Source organism: Cadophora gregata (assembly GCF_030347475.1).
Source record: "Cadophora gregata isolate MNR1 chromosome Unknown scaffold_5, whole genome shotgun sequence".
In the NCBI taxonomy this organism is placed as follows: Eukaryota; Fungi; Ascomycota; class Leotiomycetes; order Helotiales; family Ploettnerulaceae; genus Cadophora; species Cadophora gregata.
The window spans coordinates 1,974,536-2,001,980 of record NW_026695928.1 but is presented as its reverse complement, the minus strand read 5'-3'; the positions used below and the strand labels follow the sequence as shown (position 1 = coordinate 2,001,980).

Below are 27,445 nucleotides of genomic sequence, written 5' to 3'. Positions count from 1 at the left end.
ATCGCATTATAAATAAAGATTGGAATCTGCTATAGAATTTTGCATTCTGGCCGCTGTATGATTTCGAAGCTCTTTGCACAAACTTGGGTGATTAGTCCCCGCCCCCCATACCTCACCCGCGCCTGCTAAAAGTGTCGGCGCTGGTGACTTATGACTGCCCTGGCTGATATTGGATCTACCCGCAAATTAGTCGCGTTATCGTCGATTTTGTTTACATGACTTTTCCCCAAGGAACCGTCTTAGCTGGCTTGACTTTCCTGTGCATCTGGTGATCTGGTTCTGCCAAACTTTCTCGCCTTTATATCACCGACACAACACAAAGGGGACTTGAACATGCACAGAAAATTAGCATCTATCTATAATGAATGGACGTAGAGTTCACTGAGTTCTGGCCAGACACAATTACCACTTCTGACTTCAAAATTCCACGACGGATTTCCTGATACGTGCCCGCACGTGAGAAAATAAGCGAGGTATCAAAACAAACAAAAGAACTGGTCCAAGTCCAAGCCAAGCACTAAGCTGTAGCGCTTTAGCTAGCAAATAAGCAGACTTACTATTTCGCCCAGTTTGTAGGCTGCAAGCAGCAAATACGAGTTGTTTGAACGCAGCCTCGTGGTGTGCACATAGCTTCCAACGGAATCTGGTTTACGGTGACGCCAGCGACTCGGTACCACAATTGACAAGCGAACCGCCCAGTTAGAGCCGCAACCTTCAGTTGACATGCCAATAATCATAGTATACTATAAACTCAAACTTCTCTACGGGAAAATTCCCTTTCCAACTCACAATCAATGTCGCACAAGTTTTTAAACCATCTCATACCGCCAGCGCCAAACAAGACCTCATATAATCATTATATCCCATAAACAAACAGCAGTCGCTCATCATGGATCGCGAGCCCTTCTTCGATTACTACAAAGCCCTGGGAGTCTCTCGAGACGCCAGCATGAATGATATCCAGACGGGATATAAGAAGGTGTCCTTGAAGCATCACCCCGACAAGAATAACAACTCCCGGGTCTCCACAGAAGCATTCCAAAGAGTATATGCCGTCATATTCCTTCATTACACGTATAATACTGACAGTTTCACAGATCAATGAAGCAAAAGAGGTGTTACTACATCCAGTGCAGCGCCGTATGTACAACATAAAGTACGACCAGCACGTCGCCTGGACTCTCCGCGATAGCAGAGCTCAAATTTCTAAGTGTAAGCGCAAAACTGGCAGAGACGAAGAAGATGATTTGGAAGAGAAGATGCGAAAGGCAGCAAGAGTATTTGCGAATAAGCGAGCAAGAGATTCCTACCAAGAGCCCGATCCCGAGATCACTCGCACGGGAAAAAGTCGCTGCAAAACGGGAGAAAATTTTGAGCGGCAATTTAGACCAAATAGATCAAGGCTCTGGACTCCCTATCAACATCCTGACATCAGGATTGTTGGTGATAAAGGCTGGTAGATGATATAAATAGACTTTCCCTGTCCCTGATATGAAGCAATTCTATCTTTTGGTGATCTTTAATCATTCTGCATTCGAGTCCGAGTGAATCTTTCGTGAGATTGGTATCGTGTGAGACTGTTGATAAGTTACTAGTTCAACGTTCGTGGTATCAGACGGGCGCGTCGATCGCCAGTTGCCTGAGGTTTCTGTTCGTGACAGCTACGCCAGGGGCATGATGAGCATGTTCCAAAAAGAGTGATATGAGATACCTTAATCAGCTCCACTAAATGTAGTTAATGGCAGCTAATATAGATAATGACACCTGTTCGGTGGCAGATCATGAAAATTGAAGAATTGCCGAACGAGAAGATTTATCAATGCCCTTGCCAGCTTTACATCTCGCTTCCAATTGAACGCAAGAGCAAGCTGCCCTGATCAGCCATGGCACCATCTGCAGATGTTCATTGTCTCGCCTCAGAAATTTCTGTACTACTCCAAGGGGCTCCGCCAGAAGTTCCAGATTGCTGCAACCAGACCTGCGAGTGGTAACAACAAGGAGGAATACGCTAAAATTGGCTTCAAAATCAGGGAAGAGAAATACCTCACTCTTTCCTCTAGTAATGCTGCCTTGTAAGGAATTCATCCTGACGTTCCGTACGGTTGGTCAGCAATTCTCCAGGACTGAGAGCCTTCCAGTTGTACCCGTAGAGTTGTGATATCCAGTAAAGATCATGTGTCCAAGAGACCAGGCATCTCTAATCTCTCTCATCACTGGTTCTGAGCGGGAAACGTAAGAATGACACCTGCATTCACCGACGAATCGGAGACCTACTTTCCTCTTCCACTTACCGTCAATTCATGCCTAGTATTGCAAAACAATGTTACGAACCCTCCTCCTATTTTTATTACAGCCTAGCATAGATGCGTTGGCCGGGGATGGGATTTCTATCTCGGTATTGGACGAGAGAGGTGACCTGGGTGTGTGACAGCTCTGTCGTGACTCTATCATAGTATAAGCCCAGTGACTTGACCGAGAGCGCAAAATTTATCCGCGATTTTGACTCAGTGTACTGCCGCCCAGAAGTCTTTCTTTTTGGGTGTGATGTGTAAATTTCGCGTTGATGAGTGAGTGTTGGACAGATATCTTTCCGAACTTCATGGAGACTACTTAATTTGCCACTTGATAAAGATGTAATTTCGATTGAGATTAAAATATTTCGGTAGGCCCTTTATTCATTTCCAATTTACACTGATTGAAAGCGGCGTATTATTGTTGTTATCACTTAGCGGAAGCGAAGCGAGATGTCGGTACAGTAGGGAACCCGGCAGCCCGGAACTCGTGGACGGCCGGTCCGATGATTACTGCATGGGCCGATACCTAGACCTCGTAAATAGTTGTTACCTATCCAACTCCAACTCATCACGCGGTATTCCATGCCCCAAATTCACGCGAATCCAGTGAGCTTTCTTGCCTCGGTCTGTTAAAAATGCCCATAATCAACCCAGCTTTTCTGATTCACGCTCTCCTCGAGCTTCCGGCATCACTCAACTTTTTCTTCAGGCCAAACGAGCAGCTCTCAACACCTGTTCCACAAGCGCACGCTCTGATACGTCAATATGCCGTCCTACTCATGAGCTCCAATATCGTTGCTCTAATATTTGCTTTTCGGCCTGTGGATGAAACGAGTCGGAGAGTGGCTGGTGCTCTGGCCACCTATCATGCTGCGCCATTGGTGAGAGCTGTTGGAAGGATTACCTCTCACGATGAGGGGTATGGGAAGGCACTCGGTGGGCGCTGGGTTCATGCTGTAGTGCATGCTGGGGCTTTGGGAACTTTGGGATGGTTATTCTTTGGGTGGTGAGGAAGAGAATTGGATTGCGGTGAAGGAGTCTGCTATGTCATGTCAGGCTCAAGGTTGCTAAAGATCGCATAGATTTTGGAGAGGATCAGCTCGAGGGAAGCACTTAAAATCGCCGAGAACGTTTGCGCCGGAATCTATCCGTTGCGTTAAGATCAGGATTGGGATTCTTGACAGGGTTCGCTTCGGTGGATCAACAGAATCCTGATCGCAGCGCAACGGAAAGTATTGAGAAGCAACACCTCCACTCCATATTCAAACCAGCGTTGTGTGACTCTCAAGATTCTGTTCATTTCAAGGGTATCGAAACTAGCTCAATCAAAAGTGACCTTTTTACCCTGGAATGTTGCAGTCTGTTTCTCCTCCTTTGCTTTCTTCGCAGCTTGCCAACTGGGATGCAGTACGCCGACATCGTCTCTCTTCTTCTCCCGAAACCTAGGCTCAACAGCAATAGCATTTTCCCCTGTCACCTGGCTGAAGTCTCGTTGCCTTCCACCTCTATCATTGCCACCTCTCCCCCTTGCTCCAAATCCTCCCCTTCGGCCCCTTCCGCCATCAGTCGCACCTCTTTTCGCATCCCATCCGTCACCCTTCTTCTTGCCCATCTCTGCAACAGGTGGCAAACCTTTCTTGATATGATTCGCACCTGATCCATGTTTTTTCTCAGCTATAGCCCGTCGTGCCATTTGGCCAGGCCTGTTCTTCTTGACGGGAGGAGGAGCATCGTCAAAATCAGATGCAGATGATTCAGATCCGGACCAGTAACCAGCATTAAGACTCGGTAGGAAGGTTGACCCTCTGGGGGCACTGATGGGTACCTTTGGTTTTGAGCTTTTCTCTCGCCGTTGTGTTGCCTCTGGGGATTGTGATTTTGTGATCTCAGCAGTTGATTTAGACGAAGCTGACGATATCGAGAGTGAACGTTGTCTCGATTGATAAGACTTCCTCTCAACGGCGTATTCTTCTTCGTTGAAACTGTCCTCGTCCGAGGAACCGCCCAGGAGGGCATCGTAGCGAGCCAGTTCTGCCTCGGAATCCATATCCTCATCACCATTGTCCTCGTCATCTCCAGGTGATTCAAATCCGTCCCAAGCAGGGTCTTTTGTTGTTACTCTCTGGGATTTGGGCCCTTCATTTTCTGCTTCAAGATCTTCGTCGTCCGTATCGACTCGTCGGGAGACTCCAATTTTCGATTGCTTCAGTATTCTTTTGACCTCCTCCTTCTTCCCCCCCTTCCCTTTGCTAGGTGCTGCTGGCGGTGGAATTCCCATCGCAATATACATCCCGGTGATAATCTGCGGTATTGCATCTTTGACTGGTTTCGTATTCGTCATCCCACTCAACACATTATTCGATGCTGCAATCATCTCCTCTGACATATCAGGCCTCGGAACCACTTTCCTCACCTCTTCTGGCAGCACTTCACTCTCCGCCAGTCTCTTGATTTTCAACAAGGTTTTGTGTAAATGAGAGTCTGTGGCCTGGTCCAGATTTATCATCTTTAAAGCCTCTATTTCTCGATTGATCCGTATGATATCCTCGCTTTTGTTCTCCGCCCTTGCGATTTTCAATCGATTCCCCAGTTTCTGCCGCTGAAAGCCTTTCGCTGTTTTGAGGGCTTTGTGAAGCAATCTCTTACTCTGCGTGAGCTTTGCTTCGGCATCTTCCTTGCGCATATGCTGGACTCGATCGCCCGAACCATCAAAGGTAGATCTCTTGCGTTTTGGCATTTTGTGGACGTTGTGCAGTGCGTCAGTCAAGAAAAGCTTCAGCCTTGCGATATTTTGATTGACGCTAATTCGGATTTGGAGCAGTGGGGTGGCAGAACTCACCGCCAAAGTGGAATGATGCCCATATGTCAGCAACCTCGGACCTAATCTTGAGACCGGAGGTCGTAGACAATGATCTAGAGCTATTGTAAGTAGTAGATAAGTGGCAATCTCTTTGTGCGTTTCACTGCATATCGATAATTCAAATCCTAATCAAGATGGCGACCACTTCAATTCAGGCATCAAATCTGTTCAATGTAGATGGCATTGTTGCGGTAATCACAGGAGGAGGATCAGGTATATTCCAGCCATTCTCGGAACTTTGCAGATCGCGTACTGATATCGAGCAGGAATTGGATTGATGATGGCAAGAGCTTTGGCTCTCAATGGTGCACACAAAGTCTATATCATTGGCAGGCGGAAAGAAGTTCTCGAGAAAGCAGCTCAATCGGTCAATACAAACAATATTATTCCGCTGGTTGGAGACGTCACCTCGAAGGACATTTTATCCTCCCTCGTTTCTATCATCAAATCAGAAGTCGGGTATATAAATGTTCTCGTTGCCAATTCAGGAATACTTGGTCCCCAAAAGTCCATACCGATCACAGCCGAGTCGAGTATCGCGGACTTTCAGAAAGCCTACGGAGATGCTAGTTTCGAAGACTATGCAAGCACATTTGAGTTGAACACTGTTGCTGTATGGTTTACTGTTGTCGCGTTCCTTGAACTTCTCGATGAGGGCAATAAGAAAGGAAACGTCGAGCAGAAAAGTCAGGTAATTGCCACGAGTAGTATTGGTGGCTTCAATCGTGCTGTCCCAGGTGGCTTCGCGTATGGACAGTCTAAAGCTGCTACGACGCATTTGATGAAGCAATTAGCAACAGGATTGGCGCCATTTGGGATACGATCCAATACTCTCGCCCCAGGGTGTAAGTTTATTCATATATTATCTGGCCATATGTCTTGCAACCTTCCGTCAAGTGAAATAAGTCTTTGCCTGATTCTGATGCCTTGCTTGATTTTTCTCGGCAATTTCTCTGTTCACTTCCTGGCTATGTCTGACTCTGAAAAGTGTTTCCCTCTGAGTTGGCAGCCGGCATCATCGGGAACGGTATTTTTTCACGATCTGTGATTCCTCTCGAGAGAGTCGGTACTGAAGAGGACATGGCTGGTGTTATCTTGTTCCTCACAAGCAGAGCTGGTGCATACTTGACTGGTACAGTATTACTGGTCGACGGAGGAAGACTCAGTCTAATGCCCGCAACGTATTGACAGTCTTACGTTCGCATGGTATGCTGATGTATTTCTGAAGGATGATACATATATATTTTACGGAAATTGAACACGTCTACTTTCACCCTCCTTATTCACGATAGCAAAGTCTGAGTTCGTGTTCATCGATGGACTACGTCCATTTGTCTCGAGAAAGGATGTCATTGCTTGCTAAAGAGACAGAAGGCCAGGTTGGCGTGGGACACAGTCTACTTCAGGAAACACTCCCAATGTCCTGCAGCAGTAATGGAGGAGTTGCCGCGTGATAATGTCGAAGTTCGGTCGAAGTGGCCAAAGAAGAATGACCATCTGCCAATTTTTCCTGCCCCAGCACCTCGACACACGATCGATATGGTGGGCTGCGTCGTAATCAGACAGTATAAGACTGAACATGTAGCATCATGCAGATAAGCATGCCATGCTTTTTTGTACTGCCCGTTGACAACTCACGAGGGGAGAAGATTCTTCTGCTGCATATGCATCCTAGAATGTTGTCGCAGATCATCCAAACGAACCCCAGATATAGGCTTCGAGATTCACTTGGTAGACAAAAAATAATGACTGTCAAACGATTTGTCATGTCGGACATAGTATATTTGGGCCTGTACAGATAGATGCGGGCTGGTAGATCTGCTCGGCGAAACTACTTGTTTAGCCTCCGGTGTCAGTTGTAACACTTCCGCATGGGATTATCCGAAGTTGTTCACTATCAACGATTGTGAGCCTCACAGACCTCGGAATATGCCTATTTCGGAGAGGCGGAATGGACACGCCTGCACGCGCGGATAGAGTCTATGGTTGTCGCCATGTCAGTCATCCAGTTAGCTGGATGTATATGAGATACAACACGACCATTTACGCTTATCGTCACTGTTGCTGCACGGCGGCCGGACATATGTCTCTTATGGACCCGTATCAGTGCATATCGATAGTTTCCAACTCTGACAACACTTATGTCCGGGGAGACCAAGACTGGCATTGAGGTTGCTGATATCCAAAGGATGTGGACATGCTGGCGGCTGGGACAGCCGTTCCTCCCTGTCCAGGACGTTGGCCAAGAAGCTGCATTGACTTCAATCAAATGTCGATATCATCATTGACCGGAGGCATCCATTAACCAGCCGCTGCGGTAGGGATCGCAATTACTTGAGATGAAAGTTAGTCTATAAGGTCGAAATGACTGCACCCAAGCCTGGAGCTCTGGGCAAGTGGCGAACTTGCTGTTCACCATCTGACTCTTACCCAATTACAGTTTGTCTACGTGCTACGTCTGATGATTCGGCAATATAATTTCGGATGTACAGGGTACATGAAAGATTGTGGGCAGATTTTGTTTTGCTTTGCAATTCTGCTGCATCGCTTAGAGCTTGCAGCGACGACAAAACAAAAACTGGGCTGCGATTTGACTCCTGGCCCGCCAAATTCCAATGTTTAGAACATAGTTTTGTGATGTTCGGACATTAAATGATCCCTTTAATCAATATTGTCCCACTTGTCACCATATATTGCAAGTTCTGCCTAAACTGCTGGTGAGATCTTCGCCGCATGTCGAGATCAGGTGCAAGAAAAGAAGATTAAGTTTAGGCTCCTCCAACCGAGGAGATGATCAGGTTCTATACGAATTATGGACTTCTTTCATATAGTAGATGATATCTACATGGGTGCTGAGTTTGGTCTATATCTCAGCCCCCGGGGAAATTCTTACAGCCGGCTTGGCAGCACCATTGATTCGTATGTGAACGTTTCAATCATGTTGCATGGAGGGAGAAGGAGACGATTGAAGGTTTTTTCTATTGTGGAAGAAGATACAACATCCATTGAGGTGACAATCGTTGACAAAGTGGGTGCAAAATTTGCTTCATATCGTCAACATTTGATACAATATATTCTCCGTTCCCGCAACCCAAGCCAGAATGAAGCACCCCTGGTAGACTGGATACTGCATATTTCCAACATGATGATAGAAATCTCAGGACTTCCTCGCCGGGGCTGAATGGACCCTTGAAGTTTAATATATCGGTCGAAAAATATCCTTGTCTTGAAACCCCACCGGCAGATGGATTTTGTGTTTCCCCGCGCCGTGCCCCCCGCGTCCGGCCCCAGTTTTGGCGGAAGAGGCGCAACTGGTCATCATAATCGGGCATTTTCAAGCCATGATCTACATTCATAAGCTTCGCTTTGTATCTCGGAGGGATCTGCCACTGGAAGCTAAGTTGGTGCGCAGAAGATGAGCTTTATGATAGAGACGAAAGTACAGAAGTCTATATCCAGAGGCAGAGGAATTTCGTAATAGCTGTCTGGTAGATTGCTCCTGCTTTGTTTATGTCCATGGTCCATATCTCAAACAAAGTAAATCAAATGCGTGCAAACACAACAAGGTATAACAGATGAGCTTGTGCTCTTAATCATGTCAGGTACCAAGATATCACCTCTTTAGGCTGTTCTACCAGGTGGATGCTACCGAAGTTTTGGACCTATCGCAGGAATTCCACTCACTATTAAGGGTTAAATTGAAACGACCAAGGACAGCACCTAGTGCTCAATTTGATATTGCCTCTGTATGATCTTTCTCTTGTTCATGCGGCTTGCGGCTTCCAAAACTTTTCTCCGTAACAATACTCTTGGGTTTGGTAAGTGACTGGACGTATACCGCAGGCGGCGTATGGAATGGTGCCAACATGGTGTAAACGCCTCCAACTCGATGAAGCCTTGAGATTGTGGGTCAACATTTTTTTCGGCTGCAAACACTCCGTCGGGTGGTCTCCCCGCGTTTCCATATCTCTATGAACGACGTATTAAGTGAGCTAGCCGACAGGCGAGAAAGGAGAGTCAAATGTCCATATAAGAGATGGAAGTACGCCATCAGGACATTCTTTCAGCATCCAAGAACAGCAATACATTCCTTCATCATGATCTCCTCTGCACTTGCACTTGCTTCCCTCTTCGTCGCTGCCAGCGCACAGCAGGCTGGAACTCTTACTACAGAGACCCATCCTGCTCTTCAAGTAAGCATCTGCACCTCGAGCGGATGTAAGACTTCATCTCAGTCAATTGTCATCGACGCAAACTGGAGATGGCTTCACACCACTTCTGGATACACCAATTGCTACACAGGCAACACCTGGAACACAGAAGCTTGCCCTGATGGAGCCAAGTGCGCTACCAACTGTGCTTTGGATGGAGCAGATTATTCCGGCACCTACGGTATCACCACCACCGGTAACTCTCTCAAGCTCAACTTTGTCACCAAGAAGGACCAGACCAATGTCGGATCTCGAACATACTTGATGGCCGCCGGCAGTCAAACCAAGTACCAGATGCTCAAGCTCTTGAACAAGGAGTTTACGTTTGATGTGGATGTGTCCAACTTGCCCTGTGGACTGAACGGTGCTCTTTACTTCTCGGCGATGGATGAGGATGGTGGAATGTCAAAATACTCCACAAACAAGGCCGGTGCCAAGTAGTATGTTCTCCCCCTCTCCCACCTAATGTATTCTGAGAGAGGATTACCTCAAGAGATTGCTTGAGAGATTCACTGCTGACTCTGTACCTTCGACAGCGGAACTGGTTATTGCGATGCTCAATGTCCACAGGACGTCAAATTCATCAATGGTCAAGTAAGTGTACCCTGATTTCAGATCCAAGCTTCAATAATGTGAGACTCACAAGCTAACTTGCATCATCAGGCCAACTCCGTTGGATGGAAGCCATCCGACAACGACGTCAATGCTGGTGCTGGGCAATATGGATCTTGCTGTACCGAGATGGATATTTGGGAGGCAAATTCCGTCTCCACAGCATATACACCGTAAGTCTTCTTGAAAGATCGATGCTCATCAAGTGCTGACAAAGCCGGAATAGTCATCCTTGCTCAGTTGTCGGACAGACACGCTGCTCTGGAACAGACTGCGGAATCGGTGCTAGATACTCGTCCTTGTGCGATGCCGATGGATGTGATTTCAACTCCTACCGTATGGGTGTCCTCGATTTCTACGGACAGGGTAAGACGCTCGATACAGCCAAGAAGATGACCGTTGTCACCCAATTCATCACCAACGACAACACCGACACCGGCACCCTGGTTGAGATTAAGCGCTTCTATGTCCAGGACGGTGTAACTTACGCCAACACAGAGTCTGCTATTGAAGGAGTCACCGGTAACTCCATCACCGACGAATTCTGTGAGGCTCAGAAGACTGCCTTCGGTGACAACAATATCTTCAAGACCAAGGGAGGCTTGGCTGTTATGGGCGCGGCCTTGAAGAAGGGTGTCGTTTTGGTCATGTCCATCTGGGATGACCATACCGCAAACATGCTCTGGTTGGATGCTCCTTACCCACCTACCAAGGACGAGAGCGAGCCAGGTGTCTCCCGAGGAGAGTGCAGCAGGGATTCTGGAGATCCAAAGGTTGTCGAAGCCGAGAGCCCAGACGCATCCGTCACATACTCCAACATCAAGTGGGGTCCTATTGGTTCCACCTTCAAGGCTCTCTAAATGTTCCTTGGATCATTAGTACTGCGATCTTAAGAATCAGTATTAGATATCGGAAGACTTCTTGTACATACATCAGACAGCTAGGCTGTAGATAGACTGAGGGTTTCTTTTCTGTACCTAGTTTCGGCAAATTTGAACAAACGGGCGGCTTATCGGTGGAAAATGACAGCATGAAAAATAAAATACACTCTTTTCAACAACGCAAGGAGTCCAAATCTAGGTGTCGGTGGACAGATCGTGAACGTGGAAGGTTGTGTCTTTGGAGTTCCAACGAATTGAAGCTGCTAATGCTTCAGACTCCTCGCGGCACGAGATAGAACCGGTGAATCAACATGATGTATGATGACTGAGTACCTGGTCCTCGAAGTGAATGTTGTTGTGAGGTCGAACATGCGGAGGTTGGCAAATAACGGGGGTCCGAGGCGACGCTAACCCCATTGGCATGCCACGTTTGAGTCTGGGATGGGCATCACGTTTGGGGCTTGTCGATCCCATCAACAGCCATCACCTCACGGCTTTGTACTCCGTACACCAGGTAAAGACCTTAATCAATTACGCGCCGTGGCTATGGAATGGACGAAAAGCAATGCATCCCCATTTGGGGCTTTCGCACAGACCTCAAGAGCCCTCAATCAACTGCTTTCGCAACCTCCGACGTCTCCAATACTCTGATCCAGCCTCAAACTCCGCTTGACGCGGATAATGTTCAGCTGTCCAGAGAGCTGTAATTCGGGAGATCGTTGCTGAAGGACACTCAACTGGCGCCTCAAGAGGCCTCGGACCTCAGGACGACCACACTCTAGAGATCAGAAGGCAGATCTAGATCTCTCGGGGCGTTCGGCTGGACCTGAGCTTCACACAATCATCTCGAGTCTAACGTTTTCTTCAACTTCTGTCAGATCTTTCCTTTTCTCTTGGTCTGAAAAGCAAAGCTGAGGCTTGAAAGGCGGCTGGATGTGGCAGAAGCTACGACCTCGAAGGCCACTGGCGATCCCTACCCCAAGAACTTTGTGTTACGCCAAAATCTTTGGACCTATAGCGGCCTCCAGAATGAATTCCGAGGTGGCTCTGCGTGGGAATGTCTCTGCCGAGTCTCTGATGTCTCACAGAATACCAACAATGTCATTGTTGAGAACATTGGAATTTGGCTCCTGTGCCCGTCTTCTTTGCAGGTCATGCTGTGTGTCTAGTGGCGCATACCCAACATATTCCTAGATTCTAAAGAGCCGAGTGCGTATTTTGGGAGGAGGCGACTCTCGTACAGGCTCACTTCTAGGCTGCTTGTTCCCGAAGAATGTGTAACATTCCCCTCCAGTTGGTGTCTTGTTCCAATAGGCACGGCTGTCGGATTCTTTGACAGCCACTTCATGCAGTATGTGTGACCTACTGAGCCTACTTCGTTCTCGTAGCTGGAACATTGTTCGATCTCCACAAGCTAGCCACGATGGCCCGCGTATGGATCCCGTGCAGGGAATACGAGTAGTTTGTTTTCTTATTCAAGTCTTGAAGATGCATCTAGTTGCCCAGTCTTCGAATATCCGCATGGACCCGTTGGCTCACGCTCAAAAGGGTTGCACGACAGCCCTACTCCAAGTCGAGGACGGCCCAGGCAAAGAGGTTCAATCTCTTGCTTGAATTCTTGTATAATTGTAACTCCCCTCGCTTTCTCATTTCGCTTGCCGTTTTTGGTGCGCAAAGCTCCCTCTGGATCAGAAATCTTGATAATGGTTTTGCCTTTGCGAGAAACGAGAGCTGGAACGGTTGTGTCTGTGGTTTTATCACTACTGTCCATGGCTACCTTATCTGTATGCTTTGGTAGGATTTCCCCTTCCACCTTTACACCTTGTACTGAATTTAATAGCTCGTCGAGTTCAGAACGTACGGAACTGGAGCAGGCTACCACTGGTGTGTTGGCGTATGTCATGAATCTTTGGTGACATCTGGGAATTCAAGCTAAGGATGTGTAGTAATCTTGATCATATACGCGGATTCGATCGTTTTTGTTTCTGGGACTGCAATTTTGTCCCAAGGTTATGGAATAGACTCTTCGCAGTCAATATGCTCTACTGCTCTAATCCTGTGTTTGAGTTGCTACATGACAACAAAAGTACGTCTAATCTGCTATCATGATTGTAAGGAAATTGACTTTGTCTAGGTGGTATGGCAAACTTCCAATAGCGTTTCACAGTGAAATTTGCTTACAGGAACAGTTCATATACTACTTCCTTGTAGAGCGTGTTGTATGTTCCTGATCGATCATTCTACTTGATGTGTATGTGCTAATGGGGTGCTTCGCAGTATATCGTCCGGAGAAGCTCAAACTCAAGGCTGAAGGACAAGCTTTATTTATTCAATTCTTTTGGCATGCTGCTTCCATACCTGGTTGTCATCGCCCTCAACTTCTACTTTCGATTTGCAGACTATGAGCAAGAATCATGTAGAATCGGAATGAAAAGAGAGTCCATGATACCCCTCATAGCATTTGATGTATTAGTTAACGCAAGCTTAATCTCCATCGCACAAGAATTCCCGCTAACAAATACAGGTTTACCTGACCTCATTGTTTCTCATTCCTCTACGCTGTAAGTACCTCACTGAGAAAATTCGAGGCTCTATTAACTTTATCATACCCAGCCCTCTATTCCTACAAGACAGATCGGAGTTCCCAAACCCGGACGGTCGCACTTCGTACTTTCGTTGGAAGTTGCTGTACCTTGACGTCAAGCATTGTGTAAGTTCAAATCCCTCTGAGCCCTTCTAACTGCTTGCTAACATGACTTCAGCAATTTGACCGTAGTCATGGTACTTAAAGGCGAGCCAGGCTGGATATGTCTCATGTGTTGCAACATTGACAGTAAATCCCCCATGCACCATGCCTCTTTCCAGCAATCCAACTTACACAAGATCTTCCATAGTCCTCTTCAGCGTCCTAGTCCTCCACTGGATAACATCTAAAGACAACGCTTCGACATATCCCTCTCCCTCATCAAATTTCCAACCCTCCTCAGGTCCCACCTCACCAGCCCGTCTCATCCCACGCCCACCCATCTCAGATATGGAAGCCTACCACATGAATCTGCGAGACCTGAGCCGCAAGTCCGGCGTCACTACTATGGTGTCTGCGAAAGATTTCGATGATCTGGAACTGGAGAGGATCAACACCTTGCCACCCAATGTTGTAACCATCGAGACGGAACATACGATGGAGGTTAGTGAGATAAGACCAGATACTGATGGGAGTGGGAGCGATTTGGGATTGCAGAGGGTGAGGGCTGATGGGAGTAAGGAAGAATTATTTGGGAGGGAGAATTGCTAGTGTAATGGTTCATATCTATCTTGTTGGCTCCTTTGAAGGCGTCTATGTTTTCGCTTTGTCGGGTTGGGAACTGGCGTGTATGTGATTTGATGGCGTGGTGCGGTCCTGGGTATCGAAGGCCACCAAGTACTTATATCTATTTATAGGCGAAGCAGTATCCATTAACATACCAGACCACAATGGTCTCCAGTCAGTGATCTAGTATTTTTCCCATTGTAATGCAATGCAGTTTATATACTGGAACGTTTCGCTTCACTAGGGTCAATAGGCTACTGCCACGGCCCCGGATTGTGATGAATAAGCGACTTGCTTCCTCGGGTAATATTTGACCTCTTTGGCCGAGGAACGAAGGCTTGCTATACGTACGTTTTTACTAGTTGGTGTTCTTTGAGAGATATTTTCGAGTAGATGTGTGTTGAAAGGTCGTGTTACGATCGTTACCGCGGCTGTCAAGCCTGGAACATATAATCGTCACGGTCGTCCTACCTTTTCAGATTTCTTTTTGCACAAACTGCCTTGAAAGCTACATCACAGTTGCAACAACTTTAATATCCGACAAAATTTCATCTACTCACCTTCCGTTTCATTTAATAAGATCACGCAAATAACACCCAATAACAAATACTTACCATCCAATACCTTTCCCTTAAAATGTCCCTTCCCTCAACAATGCGCGCCATAACCCTCCTCACGCCGCAAACCTATGATCCTCACAACCCTCCAACATCACTCACACTCACCACTCTTCCAATCCCCGTCCCCTCCGCAACACAAGCACTCCTTCGCATCACCGCTACGGCAATAACGCCATACGAACTCTCCTGGCCAATGCCAGCCTCAACGCCCCGGCCGAGAATCCCAGCCCATGATGTAGCAGGAACTATCATCTCGTCCCCATCCGAGCAATTTCAACCTGGAGATAGGGTTTTCGCTCTGATGCCTTGTTTTGTAGTACAAGGTGGTTTGGCAGAGTACGCTGTGTGCGATGTTGAATTCCTGGTCAAGATCCCGGATGGTTTAGGAGATGTTGAGGCAGCGAGTGTGCCGAGGGCGGCGTTGACGGCCGTACAGGCTTGTGGATGGGCGGCTTTGAAGCAGGGTCAGAAAGTGCTTGTGACGGGTGCAACGGGTGCGGTTGGAAGGATGGTTGTTCAAGTTGTGAGGAGGGCGGTGGGTGGAAAAGGGGCGGTTGTTGCAGTTGGTGGCGTTGGGAGTGAGGGTTTGAAGGGGTTAGGTACTGGTTTGGTCGTGAATTATAGGGATGTAGAAGGAGGTTGGTGGGAGGACGTTGTTAGGAAAGGGGTTGAGGGCGGTCAGGTAGATGCTTTTGTTGATTGTGTTGGTGGGGAGAGTTTGGAAAGGGGAACGAAGTTGGTGAAGAGTGGTGGTAGGATTGTCACAGTTGGATCGCCGCCTCCTGCTTGGGCTAGGAAGGGGGAGAATGGCTGGGAGGAGATTGAGGAGAATGGAGTGGAGAAGTTGTTCTTTATTGTGGAGGAAGATGGAAAGCAGTTGAAAGAAGTCGCAGGTTTGCTTGAGAGTGGCGATCTCAAGCCGTCTGTTGGTCTTGTTATCGATGGGTTGACGGAAGAAGGGGTCAGAAATGCTTATGCGAAGGGACTGAAAGGAGGATTGTCTGGATCGGCAGTGGTGAAGATCGCTTGAGGCTTGCTGTACAGTTGGCACATCCCGAAGAATCACTGTAACAATTAAGTTCCTGACTCTAATCATTCATGACTACCGAGATCGGAAAAGAAAATTCAATCGAACTCAAAATAAGAAGGGATGCCACCTCCTCTCGTTCCGCGACTCTTCTTAGCACCAGCTTTCCTGCCACTGCCTGGCTTGTTGTTCAGATCCCTGTGTTGAAGCTCGACTTGCCAGCCAGGCCAGGACATCTTTGCGAGCTCTTCTACCATCGCGACACTTCTATGCCGTCCCATGGCGCAAGATATGCCCACTCGAAGTCTCGACGGATCAGCCCATTCCGCTTTTTCCGACCTGGAGTCCATTCCACTTGGGATGGCATCGCCATCTTCTGGCTGGTCTGCTGAGAAATTCATTTCAATTTGCGTTTCCCCTTGCGCTTCGCCCAGGTCTCTTTCAGCGTCGTGTCTTGACTTTAGGACAGCATTCTGCTCCCGCTCCGCGTTCATCTTCGTTATTTCCACTTCAATCTCTATTCTGATAGCATCTCTTCTGCCGCAGAACTTGGTGTCGGATAGCATCCATTCCTGTAACCTCCTCGAAGTGCCATTGAACGCATCTCTGATGTGTTTTGGTGGATTGGGGAGATTTCGCACATCGAACCTTAATTGAGGTTGCGGGTCGAGAGGAGGCGCATGGCCATGGGATATTAAAGTCAAGACTGGGAGGTCGACATGTTGGAGGGAATTCTGCGCGTAGTCTGGCAGACCGATATTTTCTTCGCTGAATGACGATGAGGAGCTGCGCAATGTCTTCTGCGGATTCGATGTCGTGGAGTTGAACGAGGACATTGATGTGTGGAGGAGGATGGGGAAGCTCGGTTCGAGGCTTTCTTTTCCCGGATATTTTCCGATGTCAAGAGTCAAGACAAAGTCAAGTGAAAACCAGCCAATCACAGCACGCTGAATACGGCTTCAAGGATCTTCATATAGATTCTGGCCAATCCACACGGTCAACCTTCCAAAAACATCTTCAAGATCGAAATTCTCCCGCTAAACGACCTTGGCCAAAGGGGGCATCCGAGGGATGCTGCAATCAGATGAAGCACAGTACGGCGCTTCTTCAAAAGCTGCAATAAGAGCCCCCAGAGTACGGTGGTTGACTGGGTAAATCCATCAAGGCGTCGGGCGAATTGGTAGGCTGCATTTACGGATACGGACCACTCACAGCCTCGATGTCGTTCCGATAAGTATGGCGCATCAAGTGCCTTGTCCTTTTGGCGTCCGCTCTTCTTCAAGCTGCACGTCACTCCAACGTCTTTGCGTTTTCATTTTGCGCCTCTCTGCTTTTCTTACCTTTTCACAGAGGTAATTTCAATTAGTTGGATCATGGCGTCTATCATCGAGTTGCTCAGCCGGGCTGAGAGGCAGTCCACGAAGAATTGTACTATTGATACTTGCCCCGTCAGCAGCTCGGTCTACGGCTACTACCCAAACAAGCCTGTGACTCTTATTCTGGTCGTCCTCTTTGGACTCTCGATGATTGCACATATCGTTCAGGGCCTCAGATCAAGATCTTGGACCTTTCTGGTCGCATTAGGAATTGGATGTTTTGGGGAGAGTGTTGGTGAGTATTCACTCATGAAGGATCTGTCAAGAGGTGCTGATTGGTGTAGGATATGTTGGCCGTTACTTGCTGAGAAGCGATCCTTGGAGTCGGGCATAGTACGTTTTCTTTAGCAAAGTCGTCCAACTAATACAGAACGTTGCTGACTTTATCTCGAAGTCTCGGAATTCAGCTTGTTTGTTTGACAGTATCGCCGGCGTTCATTGCTGGTGGCATCTATCTCACTCTGAAGCATGTTATTATCATTTACGGCTCAAGATTCTCTCGAATTGCTCCGAGGTTGTACACTTGGATCTTTGTTAGTTGCGATATCTTGTCGATTCTCATTCAGACGTAAGACATTTTGCTTGATTCTCCTTTCTTCACTGTAATCTGACACATACTCAGATCTGGAGCAGTCATCGCCTCCCGAGGAACCGGTAAAGTCAGCACTGGCAACAACGTGATGATGCTTGGACTTGTACTCCAAGTTGTGACCCTCGCCATCTTTGGCGGCATGGCTCTTGACGTTTATTTCCGCATAAAGAAATTCTCCGGGCAACACAACGAGTCTAATCGTGCTCTTCGACACTCTAAGCGCTTCAAGTGGCTTCTGATCTCCATCTTTATATCGTATATCGCTATCTTCCTACGCTGCATCTACCGTATCGCTGAGATGGCTGGAGGCTGGAGGAATCCCATTATGCAGGATGAAGTATCGTTCATCATCCTCGATGGTGTGTTGTGCTGGATTGCCGTGTTGGTGTTGAATATCTTCCATCCTGGATTCTTATTCAAGGAGTCTTACGCTACAATCCAAAGGGAGAAGGATGTTCAATCTGAGACGCCCACTGATCACGAGGCTCCTTTGGAATCTGTGCCTATGGCCACGAAGGCTTAGGCGGAGCTACTGGTGCATTTAACACTTTCGTTGTACAGTACTCTTCGTTATTTATGACAATATAGAGATCCATGATTATTTGATCATATTCTGCTAGGGAAAGGTTTGCAAATTGGGTTCGACCTTTATCATACCTGATTACCTTGCAGGCCTCCCTTTTACCATCTGCGAACTCCAACTGCCAATGTGCAACAATCGAAGCCTGTTACAGAACGCCAGTTTGCCAACGTCTTCTTCATCAAAACACTTACTCACACCAATGAAACCATCTCCACTCGCTCCCTACCTACTTCCTTCTCGCCTCTCGTGGCAGCTTTCTTCTCCTCCTTTGCAATCACCTTCGCCTCCTTCTTGATTCTCTTGGCCTCTTTCTTCTCCTTCCTACTCGGCCCCTTCGGAAACTCACTCCCTTCACCCCTCAGCACCCTGCCAGGATGCACTACGTTGAACAAAATCCCTGCGATCAACATTGGGAGTGCATCCAACGCCATAAAATATGCCTCATGGTACGGAATCGGGTTCTTGTCAGCATCAAGACCGGATGCAAACTCCACCATGCGGAAGATGATACGGATGGTAATAAGTACCAGCGCTGCGAACAGCACGTATAGAAGTGTGCGCCAATTGTGTGGCTTATCGTCAAGGATTTGCGTCGACGAAGTGATGCCCCGTGAGCGTTCATGTTGGCGCATGGTGATCGCGAAGTGAAGAGCAATAGCAGCGAACAGCAGAATACACAGCTCCTGAAAGCCAATTCCACCCATGTAGATATGTATGCCCAACATCTGCGTCTTGTACGAACTGCTAGGCTCGATCATGACACCACCTCCAACTTGCGTGAGGAACGACAGGACGTCGAGCCACACGAAGATCTTGGCTATCTTGATGCCCTTGATGTGGAAAACTTGCTGTTCTGGGGTGAAGAAGTAGATCATGCGGCCTAGAACCATGTAGACAAATGCGTTGATCCACATCGGCGCTAGTAAGACGAGGATCTGGGAGGCGAAGGCGAGGGCTGTGATTTGTTGATGCCGGGTTCCAGCTGCACGGATGGAGAAGGATGCGAATTCCCAGGCGACGCCCATGATTAGGACCCAGCAGAGCTTCTTCTTAGAGTAGTGGAATGCTTGGAAGATGTGGACGAGGAGGCACACGCCAAAGGCAACGGAGAATACAATTGCGGCGGTGAATGAAGGATAGTACATGTAATTAGAATCGCAGGCCCATTCTGGGACATAACCGTTCTTATCGGGCTTTACACGAATACATGTTGGTGTTGAGGTAGATGCGGAGGTTGCAGTGCTGCTGGGAAGCGAGGAAGTGAAAGACATCTCGACTGTTGAGGAAAGAGTTCAAGGAGAAACGAAGCTGTGGTTGGAAAGCCATTCTGCGAGCAAGAAGCACTGGCTATATACTCAGAGTAGAATATAATCTGACGAGAACGAGGCATGCAAAACTGCGACCCTCGGTCTTAGGAGGTACACCCTTTCAGGGTTGACGCCTCAGCTTCGAATCAGCACCAGCATCTCGGAGTAAACGCCGGAGACATTTGACGAGGTCGTGGCAAAGCACCAGTAAGGAAGGATTCTCGAATGCTTGAATAATAACCCAGTTCACATTTCAAGGTATCAGAGATAATGAAACATCAGCATCCTGGAATATCCAAAGCTTGTCCTGCATATCTTATTGTCAGATCGGGAAGATTCTGCGCTTCCACGTGACAGGGAACGATTAAGCCAACAGCATGAGAGAATTGAGCGGTTAAGGCTGGAGAAGAATGGAGCCTCTGAAGGGGTTCGGAGAGGCTCGTCGTACCGACGCGTCATCTGTGCCGTAGAAGTCGCACAGCCTCGCTTCGTATCTTCCCTCATGGAAATGTTTAACAACGGAGCGAACGAGCCAATCACCGCTCAACACTTCTGACCTTTTGTCAGCAAACTATGTTACAATACAGCACGCGCTCTTACTTACCTAGGTATGCCGCATCAAACCTTTGAATCAGAAAATAGTCCCCAAGGAGACGAGATTTAGACAGGTCATATTGCTGCCTAAATTTCGTACACCCATGATTCCTGATCTGAGTGCTGAGCAGGAGATGGCCTTGACCGTGATCTTCGCGAACGAGGTCATGACCTACTGAACCAGCATGGAATAGCCAAAGTGCCAAAACCATTCTCGAAAAGGATGTTGTTTAGAGGTGTGAAATTTCAAAAACTCAATTGTATGACTTTTGCGGCATGTGAGATCTTACCTTGCCTTCCCTACCTCAAGGCTCCAACTGTTCAATTGGGAAGTGAGGCATTTCTTTATAAATCAATTGGACTCACTTCAGGTATTTCTCTAGATCATGAGAACTGGTACTGGATGACCACACAGTAACTGAGTCATGCCTGGTTGTATGCAGTTTAAGGCACGTTCTGTGGAAATGCAACTTTTGGACGGATTTTCTGTACTTCTTCTTCTTGGCAGCTGTAGTCTGATACTATTTCAGGATGACTGCTGACTGTGCATTGTCGAAATGGGAGAGTTGCATGTTTGAGTATCAAATTTCGCACGAACAAAGGTTGCGTCAAAGCTGCAAGTTAAGGGGACTTCGGAAACCGTTACACTAACCAGCGAGGATCGTGGACTAAGCTCCTCACGAGGCCGACGTTGTCGTCTCAAATACATATGGAATGGCTGCTGGAAAGCCGCTCCTCCAGACGTTGCTTCTGGAAACTGTTCAGAGACCTCCTGCGTCTATTCACTGCGGCTAGAGGCTGCCCGGTTCTGCAAGGAACCGAGTTAATAAAAGTAGCTTTACATGGAGTGTCGCTGGACCGATATTGTTGGAGCAGCTTTTGGACAAAAAACCGGTCCAAATTCCATAGAATGGTTAGCTTCCCGAACATATCAATGAGTTGGCCTCTGTGACATGCCTTGCTCCCCAAATTGGGTGTGCCGCGTCATCCAGGATAAATCCCTCTCCGCCACGCCGGAAATTTGGTAGCTATTGTGCGATACTTGACGATACGAGTAATTGATGCTCAGGCTTGTGCGCAGCTACACCCGACAGCGGATGATCCTCTGGGTCTAGCAGAATGGATTTCTGGTAGATGGTAGAGAGAAAGGGGTTCACAATTCGACCTGAGACGTTCTTGACCATCGGTCCGTGCCAAGGCTCGTCAAAAAAGCTTGACTATTGCAGCACTTCAACAACACCAAGATTCAAAACAAAGTCCCTAGTTGCATTGAATTGCCAAGATCAACAGGGCAGGACCCAAAGCCCATGAGTGTATGCTAGTGTCAGTCAATCGACCTCCTTTTCTTCGTCTGGCTCGTTCCTCTTGTTTTGACTGCAAATCTGTGTCGACATGACGCGACGTACGCTAAACGAGATTCGACAGAGCAAGCAGAAACGGTCCCGATCCCAGCCTCGAGATAGTTTATTCAGTCGGTACTAGGGTCCGGGTACCTTTCGGGTACTTTGAGCATGCAAACAAAAGTCAATTAGTCTGTTAGCGTTGCCACGATAGTGAGACCACGGGCCTTTAATTGGGCCTCACACAAACCCACCACAATGTCCCCTATGTGGGTAAATGGTGCCGAGCAAATGCTAGCTATTTGGGCATTACCCCTGATTTATCGGAGATGGAGTTTCTCGGGAGTGTAGCCGCACTCTATTTACCATCCTCATCCCTGGAGTGTCGAAATGGAATGAACTTCTGCGTAGTTAGCTCTGCCTAATCTCTGACATTAAAATGTCTCATACTAGGTATAGTCTCTTAATATTCTGCATTTAGCACTACATAAGACAGTTTACTCCGAGAGAGGGTACGATCATCCCTTGAAACAACTGCCTGGGTCATTGCTAGATTGAGCTTTTACCCAGCAGTCATATTCACTGGACTGTCGCTACCTCACTTCACGCTCTGTTCTTGCTGATGACTTCCACAGTTCAGAGATCTTTATACTTCTTATATTTCTCTTTCGAGTTGGAAGTGAGCCGGATTCCAACTTCATCTTCGACAAATAGCTTCGACATTTGATCAGTTTTGGATCTTCCGTCTAGGTGCCGTGTCAAAGAAATGGACGACTCCGGGAACCGTGGTTCTCTCAGAGGACCTCATATCACCCACGTCCCTATCCAATCTATATCTCGCCTTGCACCTTTCAGTGCTCTGATTATCAGCCTCGTCTTCGTCGTTTACTTTCTGATTCGCTTTTACCTTCTTGAAGGATTCCTCTTAAGAAAAGTTTACCGGAAAATCTACACGCAAATGAACGAGATCACCCGACGAGGCTTCGTAAACCACCACATCGCAGGAGCCACAAAGATTCTGATTCTGATCATCGCTGCGTATCCGTTTGTTGATGTTGCATTTGTTCATGAGGATTTGCACACGCCGTTTGCTGGCTCAAGATATGTGACGATGGGTGATATCTTGATCGTCGCTGCCCAGATGTAAGAGTTCTAACATTGCGCCGATCTCGATGAATAGGAGATCAAGTACTTTAAAACTCCATACACTTTTCCATGTTTTTAAAATTGCTCTTGCCAATCCTCATCAACCAGGCTCATAGCAATGTATGTTTTCGAGCTGTTCTACAGACCGAAGATATCACCTGTTAGCGTCGGACATCATATTGGGACGATTGTCATCGGGCAAGTAGCTATTGCCATCAACTTCAGGCTGGGATGGGAGAAAGATGCCACAATCGAGTTCATTCTCTGTACAGTGTGGGGTAGGTTTACCATGCCAGAATGCATACGAGATTGATTCTCAGAACATTTTGCTAATCCGACACCAAAACAGGAGCTTTCGACATCGTCTCCGAGTTTCTTCCCCATGTGGCTATCATTTTATATCGGGTATGCCCGACCTCACATCAGTTCCTACGGAGAGTCTTCGCTATTTCGTGTATCACTACTTATACGGGAACAATATTGGAGACTATCGTCACCATGTGGCTGTTTGGCAGTTTGGCAGTTTGTGGAAACGTTGGACCATGGCATTCAAAGTCACGACACCGATGTTGCATGCTCTCTTTGCCACTGCCCAGCTGTGGGGGAGCTGGAACTTTTATAAGATGTATCAAAGACAGCAAAGATTGATGGGCGAAGAAGAAAGAATCGCTGAAGATCTGGAGTTTGGTTCTGAGGAATGCAAGGTAGTAAAGCTTGAGCATGGTGAGAGGAAAGTGAATCACATCGGATTGATAGAGGTGTCTGAGAGTAGAATCATGCAGAAGATCGTTCCATGATTGGCTGTTGCTGTTGGGTCTCGTCAAAGGATCTCAAAATATGGGACACCTGCGTCTTTTTATCTGTATGACTGAAAACTGTACAATACGGAGTGAGTTTGGAAGACCTAGTTGTGGAATGATGCATTGCGAGGACTGCGGCGGAAGCATGGTGGCCTTAGTTTATAGGTCAATTTGCATTTTCTTTGTTCCCATGCTTCGTTGATCCTGTCGTAGATTAAGTAGCAATTCCAAACTCAATACTTGTAAATATGGAGTGGAGCGTTCCATTAAGAGAAAAATAGTGGTATTCCGAAAAGCCTTGCACGTTCTGAAAGATATGCTTTTATCGGTATATCCAGGAATGCGCAAGATTCCAGGCTAATCCAATAAGGTAGAGCTTCTCACCCCACTTTCCTTCAATACCTTCTCACAAATCAAATCCGCTGACACATCATCTCTCCCCAACCGACCGATGAGTAGTCCGGGTTTAGTTTGTGAGCATCAAAATCTGGATAGATATTTCTCCTGCGTTAGAAGGCCGGAAAAGTGTTCATACAATCAGAATTAAAATCAGGATTGATTCGTTGGCAGCTTGAACTCCCATGAGATAAGCCACACAAGTTTCCTTCTATTCAAAATTGGAATGCCGGGGCGTTTTAGCATTGCTTATCAGATTTCTCTAGCTCGATCAGATAGTCCAACTGAAAGCTTATTCGTCAGAGCCAGGATGCAAGATCCAAGGGACCTCCACTTCTGACCTCCATACATGCAGCGTCGATCATCAGCTGACTGCGGGATGAACCTCGAAACTTCTTGGGACAGCTTCGTTCTGTCCTTTCTTCTTTTCTTCTGTCATTGTATCACAATACTCGGGGGCTCATGGCTTGCGAAAAGGACTCCAGGATTGACTTCCTGGACGAACAAGTTACTGCTACAGTTGGAAGGACGAAACCTTACCACTCAACACCTCACACACGAAATTTTGTTCGTGCATTCGTTCTTTCCTCGTCATTGATGATTACACTGGTTTTCTGGCCTCTTGGAATTTGGAGTCAATGGACACTTCCAGCTCAATTGTCCCGCGAGACACCCGATCATGAGTTCAGGTGGATGGATGTAAGGACTAAAGCATTTCGGTCATAGTGAGCGCTCATGCTGACCCACCAGTAGATTCAGCCCAAGAGAGAAATCGAATGGCATCCATGCTACGATAAATTCGATTGTGCCAGACTTGATGTGAGACTTGTGTGGACTCATATGATTTGAGTTCTAATCTGACATGTTGTAGGTGCCTCTCGATTGGCAGGATCCATCGGATGATCTGCGAGCATCAATAGCCATGATCAAGCTCAATGCTACGGATAGGAAGGACTACAAAGGATCTTTGTTTATCAATCCAGGTACTTAATCTTCAGTTGTACTTCTCGGCAAACGTCCTGATCAGCATAGGTGGACCTGGAGGTAGTGGTGTTTGGTAAGATGCTCAGGACGGGCAATGGAAGTTCACTAAACTAGATACACTGACTGATTGGTTAGGTACGTGAAGAAACTTGGTGAAGAATACCAGACGATTGCTGGAAAAAATCATGTGAGTCAATATGTATGGATACGAAGTTTTCTTTGTTGATTTTAGATAGGACATTATTGGGTTTGATCCTCGCGGAGGTAGCTATTTTGACCCCCTTTGGTGGACTTAACTCACTTTGTTGCAGTTGGGTTGACTCGGCCGGTAATCGACTGTTGGAACGGATACCGGCAAAATGCGGAACTATGGGCTCTTTCCAGACTACCTGTTATTGATGCCCACCCAGGTATGCTTTACGATGCATACGCACAATCCAGCGCTTGGTCAAAACAGTGTGCATCTACGATTGGAGGTGAACCGCGTGGAGATATCAAGAATGTCGCAGAAATGAGGGTCCAAGAAGCCGGTCCTGGTCGATTTGTTGGTACCGCTTCCGTTGCTAGAGATATGCTCGACATGATGGAGAAAATTGGAGAGCAGAAGCTTCGATATTGGGGGTTCTCTTATGGTACCGTTCTGGCATCCATGTTTGCATCGCTGTTCCCAGATAAGGTTGATCGGATTGTGAGTGACGGCAACGTGGATATCAGAGGATGGATGATCGGATCATCAGTCCATTTCATTGATGACGCCCACAAAATCATGGCGGCTTTCTACGACTTCTGTCACATTGCTGGTCCCTCCAGATGCAGATTCTTTGCCAAAACGCCAGAAGCCATCAAGGAGCGTCTCGACAGGCTGCTTACAGCTATCAAGAAAAGCCCTGTCATAGTTCCCGCCAATAAATCGCCCTCCAATCGACCTGAGCTAATTTCCTTTTCTAGCGTTCGGCGGTTGATCTCCAAGTCTTTCTACCAGCCGATTTCCATATTCCCAACGCTCGCCGAAGGTCTTGCCGGTCTAGAAATTGGTGACGGAGTACCATTCATAACAGCCCAAGGTGTGTCTAAATCTCCAATTTCTTGCGGCAACGGATCAGACGTGGAATTGGAATTATCAGAGGGAACTAGCGATGCTTTCCCGGCTGTGATGTGCTCTGAAGCCCAGCCTTTGCTCGACACGCCAGATGAATTCCAAAAATATGTTGATGCTCTGACCGGCTTGAGCTCGGCAACGGGAGCAATAATGGCGCAGGATTTCAGACTGCAATGCGCAGGGTGGACAGTTCGAGCGAAGTGGAATTTCACAGGTATGTATTACCACGACCCAAGCTTCATCTACTAACATAGATCAGGACCATTTACTGGCAATCCAGCCAGCCCAATTTTATTCATCGCTAACTCAGCGGACAATGTGACACCTCTGTCAAGTGCGAGATTAAATGCGGGTGGTTTCAAAGGTTCCAGAATCTTGATACAGGATTCGTTCGGGGTAGATAATAGCCTGAACTTCATGAGTAAAACGGCTGACATCCTCTAGCATACAAGTCTCTCGACGCCATCGAAGTGCAAGGCCGCAGTAGTCAATGCATATTTCCAGAATGGAACACTTCCAAAGAACGAGTTTGTGTGTGAAGCTGATGTTAAGCCGTTCGACCCTGCCGAAGGGAAGAGCGTGAGCTTTGACGAAGTGGGCAGGGCCCTGTATACTCTGATGCGCCATCATACGGAGGTACACAAATGATGGCACGGTCTTTTAATTGAGCGAACATCCTGGGATGCTTTTTCTGGACCCTTGCGAGAGTGTTGACGAAAGGGAACTTTACACCTGCGACAACAATTCTAGACTTCAAAAGATAGTAATTCGAGTCGATCGTAGCAGCTGGAAATCTGCATATCGACTTTCCATGCAGCCATGCTAGACATGTGGGAGTAGAATAATAAGGTCGTTCTGTTGATGCATACTTATCATTGGTAGAGCTCTCTCATGTAACAGTCATCGGAAGCTTTTACTGGATAACGTGAAGCTTTGATGAATGTTATGAAGACATGCACTCAACGACCAGATCAGGAAGCTGGAAGTCGGACTGCGAATGCTCTGTAGCTAGACGAATGAACTGTGCGAAAATTGTACTGGAAGAAAGGAGGACTTTGCTGAAGCCTTTAATAAGACTGGAGCATAATTTGAAAATTCGACTCTTGAATGGACTTTTGAGATGAGAATCAGGCTCGGAAATGACAAGGTAACATGCAACGAGCGGGAGTTCCATTAATCTTAGATGGAGAATCAAAGAAACGAGAAGTGCTTTCAAGCGACGGACTACCAAGCCTCTGTTTTAAACACAGGCTCGTTCAAGAGTGAGTTTGATATTCATAGTGGATGACGAGGGGCTTTGGTGGCATTATTGTTGGCAGGATGCGAATTCCGGCTGACTTCTTTTCGAATGCCGCTATTGTGTATCATGGAGAATGATGTAAGTTAGGGTCTGAAGATTGGGGCAGAATTTTT

General features: G+C 47.2%; 15 protein-coding genes across 18 annotated transcripts; 10 read left to right on the top strand and 5 right to left on the bottom strand.

The window, feature by feature from the left end:
- Positions 1–889: 889 nt before the first annotated feature.
- Positions 890–1,757, top strand: ONS95_011432 (uncharacterized protein; the record flags this gene model as incomplete). The annotated part of the gene is made up of 2 exons (XM_058505048.1): positions 890–1,045; positions 1,098–1,757. The coding sequence occupies 2 exons, from the start codon at positions 890–892 to the stop codon at positions 1,458–1,460; spliced, it is 519 nt and encodes a 172-aa protein (XP_058359604.1). The 3' UTR covers positions 1,461–1,757.
- ONS95_011431 (uncharacterized protein) lies at positions 1,741–2,370 on the bottom strand. Its single transcript, XM_058505047.1, has one exon. The coding sequence runs from the start codon at positions 2,083–2,085 to the stop codon at positions 1,780–1,782; it is 306 nt and encodes a 101-aa protein (XP_058359603.1). The 5' UTR covers positions 2,086–2,370; the 3' UTR covers positions 1,741–1,779.
- A 559-nt stretch (positions 2,371–2,929) lies between these two features.
- On the top strand, positions 2,930–3,304 carry ONS95_011430 (uncharacterized protein; the record flags this gene model as incomplete). The annotated part of the gene is made up of 1 exon (XM_058505046.1): positions 2,930–3,304. One exon carries the CDS (start codon positions 2,930–2,932, stop codon positions 3,302–3,304), a length of 375 nt encoding a protein of 124 aa, XP_058359602.1.
- Positions 3,305–3,615: 311 nt separating this feature from the next.
- On the bottom strand, positions 3,616–5,031 carry ONS95_011429 (uncharacterized protein; the record flags this gene model as incomplete). The annotated part of the gene is made up of 1 exon (XM_058505045.1): positions 3,616–5,031. One exon carries the CDS (start codon positions 5,029–5,031, stop codon positions 3,616–3,618), a length of 1,416 nt encoding a protein of 471 aa, XP_058359601.1.
- Positions 5,032–5,169: 138 nt separating this feature from the next.
- ONS95_011428 (uncharacterized protein) lies at positions 5,170–7,356 on the top strand. The gene is made up of 3 exons (XM_058505044.1): positions 5,170–5,367; positions 5,421–5,999; positions 6,143–7,356. The coding sequence occupies exons 1-3, from the start codon at positions 5,289–5,291 to the stop codon at positions 6,340–6,342; spliced, it is 858 nt and encodes a 285-aa protein (XP_058359600.1). The 5' UTR covers positions 5,170–5,288; the 3' UTR covers positions 6,343–7,356.
- Positions 7,357–9,125: 1,769 nt separating this feature from the next.
- Positions 9,126–9,806, top strand: ONS95_011427 (uncharacterized protein; the record flags this gene model as incomplete). The annotated part of the gene is made up of 1 exon (XM_058505043.1): positions 9,126–9,806. One exon carries the CDS (start codon positions 9,126–9,128, stop codon positions 9,804–9,806), a length of 681 nt encoding a protein of 226 aa, XP_058359599.1.
- Positions 9,807–10,106: 300 nt separating this feature from the next.
- On the top strand, positions 10,107–10,837 carry ONS95_011426 (uncharacterized protein; the record flags this gene model as incomplete). The annotated part of the gene is made up of 2 exons (XM_058505042.1): positions 10,107–10,150; positions 10,204–10,837. 2 exons carry the CDS (start codon positions 10,107–10,109, stop codon positions 10,835–10,837), a joined length of 678 nt encoding a protein of 225 aa, XP_058359598.1.
- A 2,364-nt stretch (positions 10,838–13,201) lies between these two features.
- Positions 13,202–14,153, top strand: ONS95_011425 (uncharacterized protein; the record flags this gene model as incomplete). The annotated part of the gene is made up of 5 exons (XM_058505041.1): positions 13,202–13,324; positions 13,383–13,419; positions 13,472–13,568; positions 13,621–13,691; positions 13,753–14,153. The coding sequence occupies 5 exons, from the start codon at positions 13,202–13,204 to the stop codon at positions 14,151–14,153; spliced, it is 729 nt and encodes a 242-aa protein (XP_058359597.1).
- Positions 14,154–14,804: 651 nt separating this feature from the next.
- ONS95_011424 (uncharacterized protein) lies at positions 14,805–15,818 on the top strand (the record flags this gene model as incomplete). The annotated part of the gene is made up of 1 exon (XM_058505040.1): positions 14,805–15,818. The coding sequence occupies one exon, from the start codon at positions 14,805–14,807 to the stop codon at positions 15,816–15,818; it is 1,014 nt and encodes a 337-aa protein (XP_058359596.1).
- A 95-nt stretch (positions 15,819–15,913) lies between these two features.
- On the bottom strand, positions 15,914–16,651 carry ONS95_011423 (uncharacterized protein; the record flags this gene model as incomplete). The annotated part of the gene is made up of 1 exon (XM_058505039.1): positions 15,914–16,651. One exon carries the CDS (start codon positions 16,649–16,651, stop codon positions 15,914–15,916), a length of 738 nt encoding a protein of 245 aa, XP_058359595.1.
- Positions 16,652–17,188: 537 nt separating this feature from the next.
- ONS95_011422 (uncharacterized protein) lies at positions 17,189–18,306 on the top strand (the record flags this gene model as incomplete). Its single annotated transcript, XM_058505038.1, has 4 exons — positions 17,189–17,426; positions 17,476–17,524; positions 17,586–17,759; positions 17,814–18,306. The coding sequence occupies 4 exons, from the start codon at positions 17,189–17,191 to the stop codon at positions 18,304–18,306; spliced, it is 954 nt and encodes a 317-aa protein (XP_058359594.1).
- Positions 18,307–18,557: 251 nt separating this feature from the next.
- ONS95_011421 (uncharacterized protein) lies at positions 18,558–19,637 on the bottom strand (the record flags this gene model as incomplete). The annotated part of the gene is made up of 1 exon (XM_058505037.1): positions 18,558–19,637. One exon carries the CDS (start codon positions 19,635–19,637, stop codon positions 18,558–18,560), a length of 1,080 nt encoding a protein of 359 aa, XP_058359593.1.
- A 414-nt stretch (positions 19,638–20,051) lies between these two features.
- Positions 20,052–20,653, bottom strand: ONS95_011420 (uncharacterized protein). The gene is made up of 2 exons (XM_058505036.1): positions 20,278–20,653; positions 20,052–20,225 (listed from the first exon to the last, which is right to left on the bottom strand). The coding sequence occupies exons 1-2, from the start codon at positions 20,477–20,479 to the stop codon at positions 20,068–20,070; spliced, it is 360 nt and encodes a 119-aa protein (XP_058359592.1). The 5' UTR covers positions 20,480–20,653; the 3' UTR covers positions 20,052–20,067.
- A 1,720-nt stretch (positions 20,654–22,373) lies between these two features.
- On the top strand, positions 22,374–22,754 carry ONS95_011419 (uncharacterized protein; the record flags this gene model as incomplete). Its single annotated transcript, XM_058505035.1, has 1 exon — positions 22,374–22,754. The coding sequence occupies one exon, from the start codon at positions 22,374–22,376 to the stop codon at positions 22,752–22,754; it is 381 nt and encodes a 126-aa protein (XP_058359591.1).
- Positions 22,755–23,905: 1,151 nt separating this feature from the next.
- ONS95_011418 (uncharacterized protein) lies at positions 23,906–27,404 on the top strand. 4 transcript variants are annotated; one of them, XM_058505032.1, is made up of 9 exons: positions 23,906–24,648; positions 24,703–24,768; positions 24,821–24,932; positions 24,982–25,006; positions 25,069–25,120; positions 25,170–25,197; positions 25,245–26,246; positions 26,292–26,428; positions 26,477–27,404. In XM_058505032.1, the coding sequence occupies exons 1-9, from the start codon at positions 24,412–24,414 to the stop codon at positions 26,678–26,680; spliced, it is 1,863 nt and encodes a 620-aa protein (XP_058359588.1). In that variant the 5' UTR covers positions 23,906–24,411; the 3' UTR covers positions 26,681–27,404. The 4 variants fall into 4 exon arrangements, with proteins under 4 accessions (XP_058359588.1, XP_058359589.1, XP_058359590.1 ...); XM_058505033.1 differs by having other exon boundaries at positions 24,821–25,006; XM_058505034.1 differs by having other exon boundaries at positions 25,245–27,404.
- The last annotated feature ends 41 nt before the right edge of the window (positions 27,405–27,445 follow it).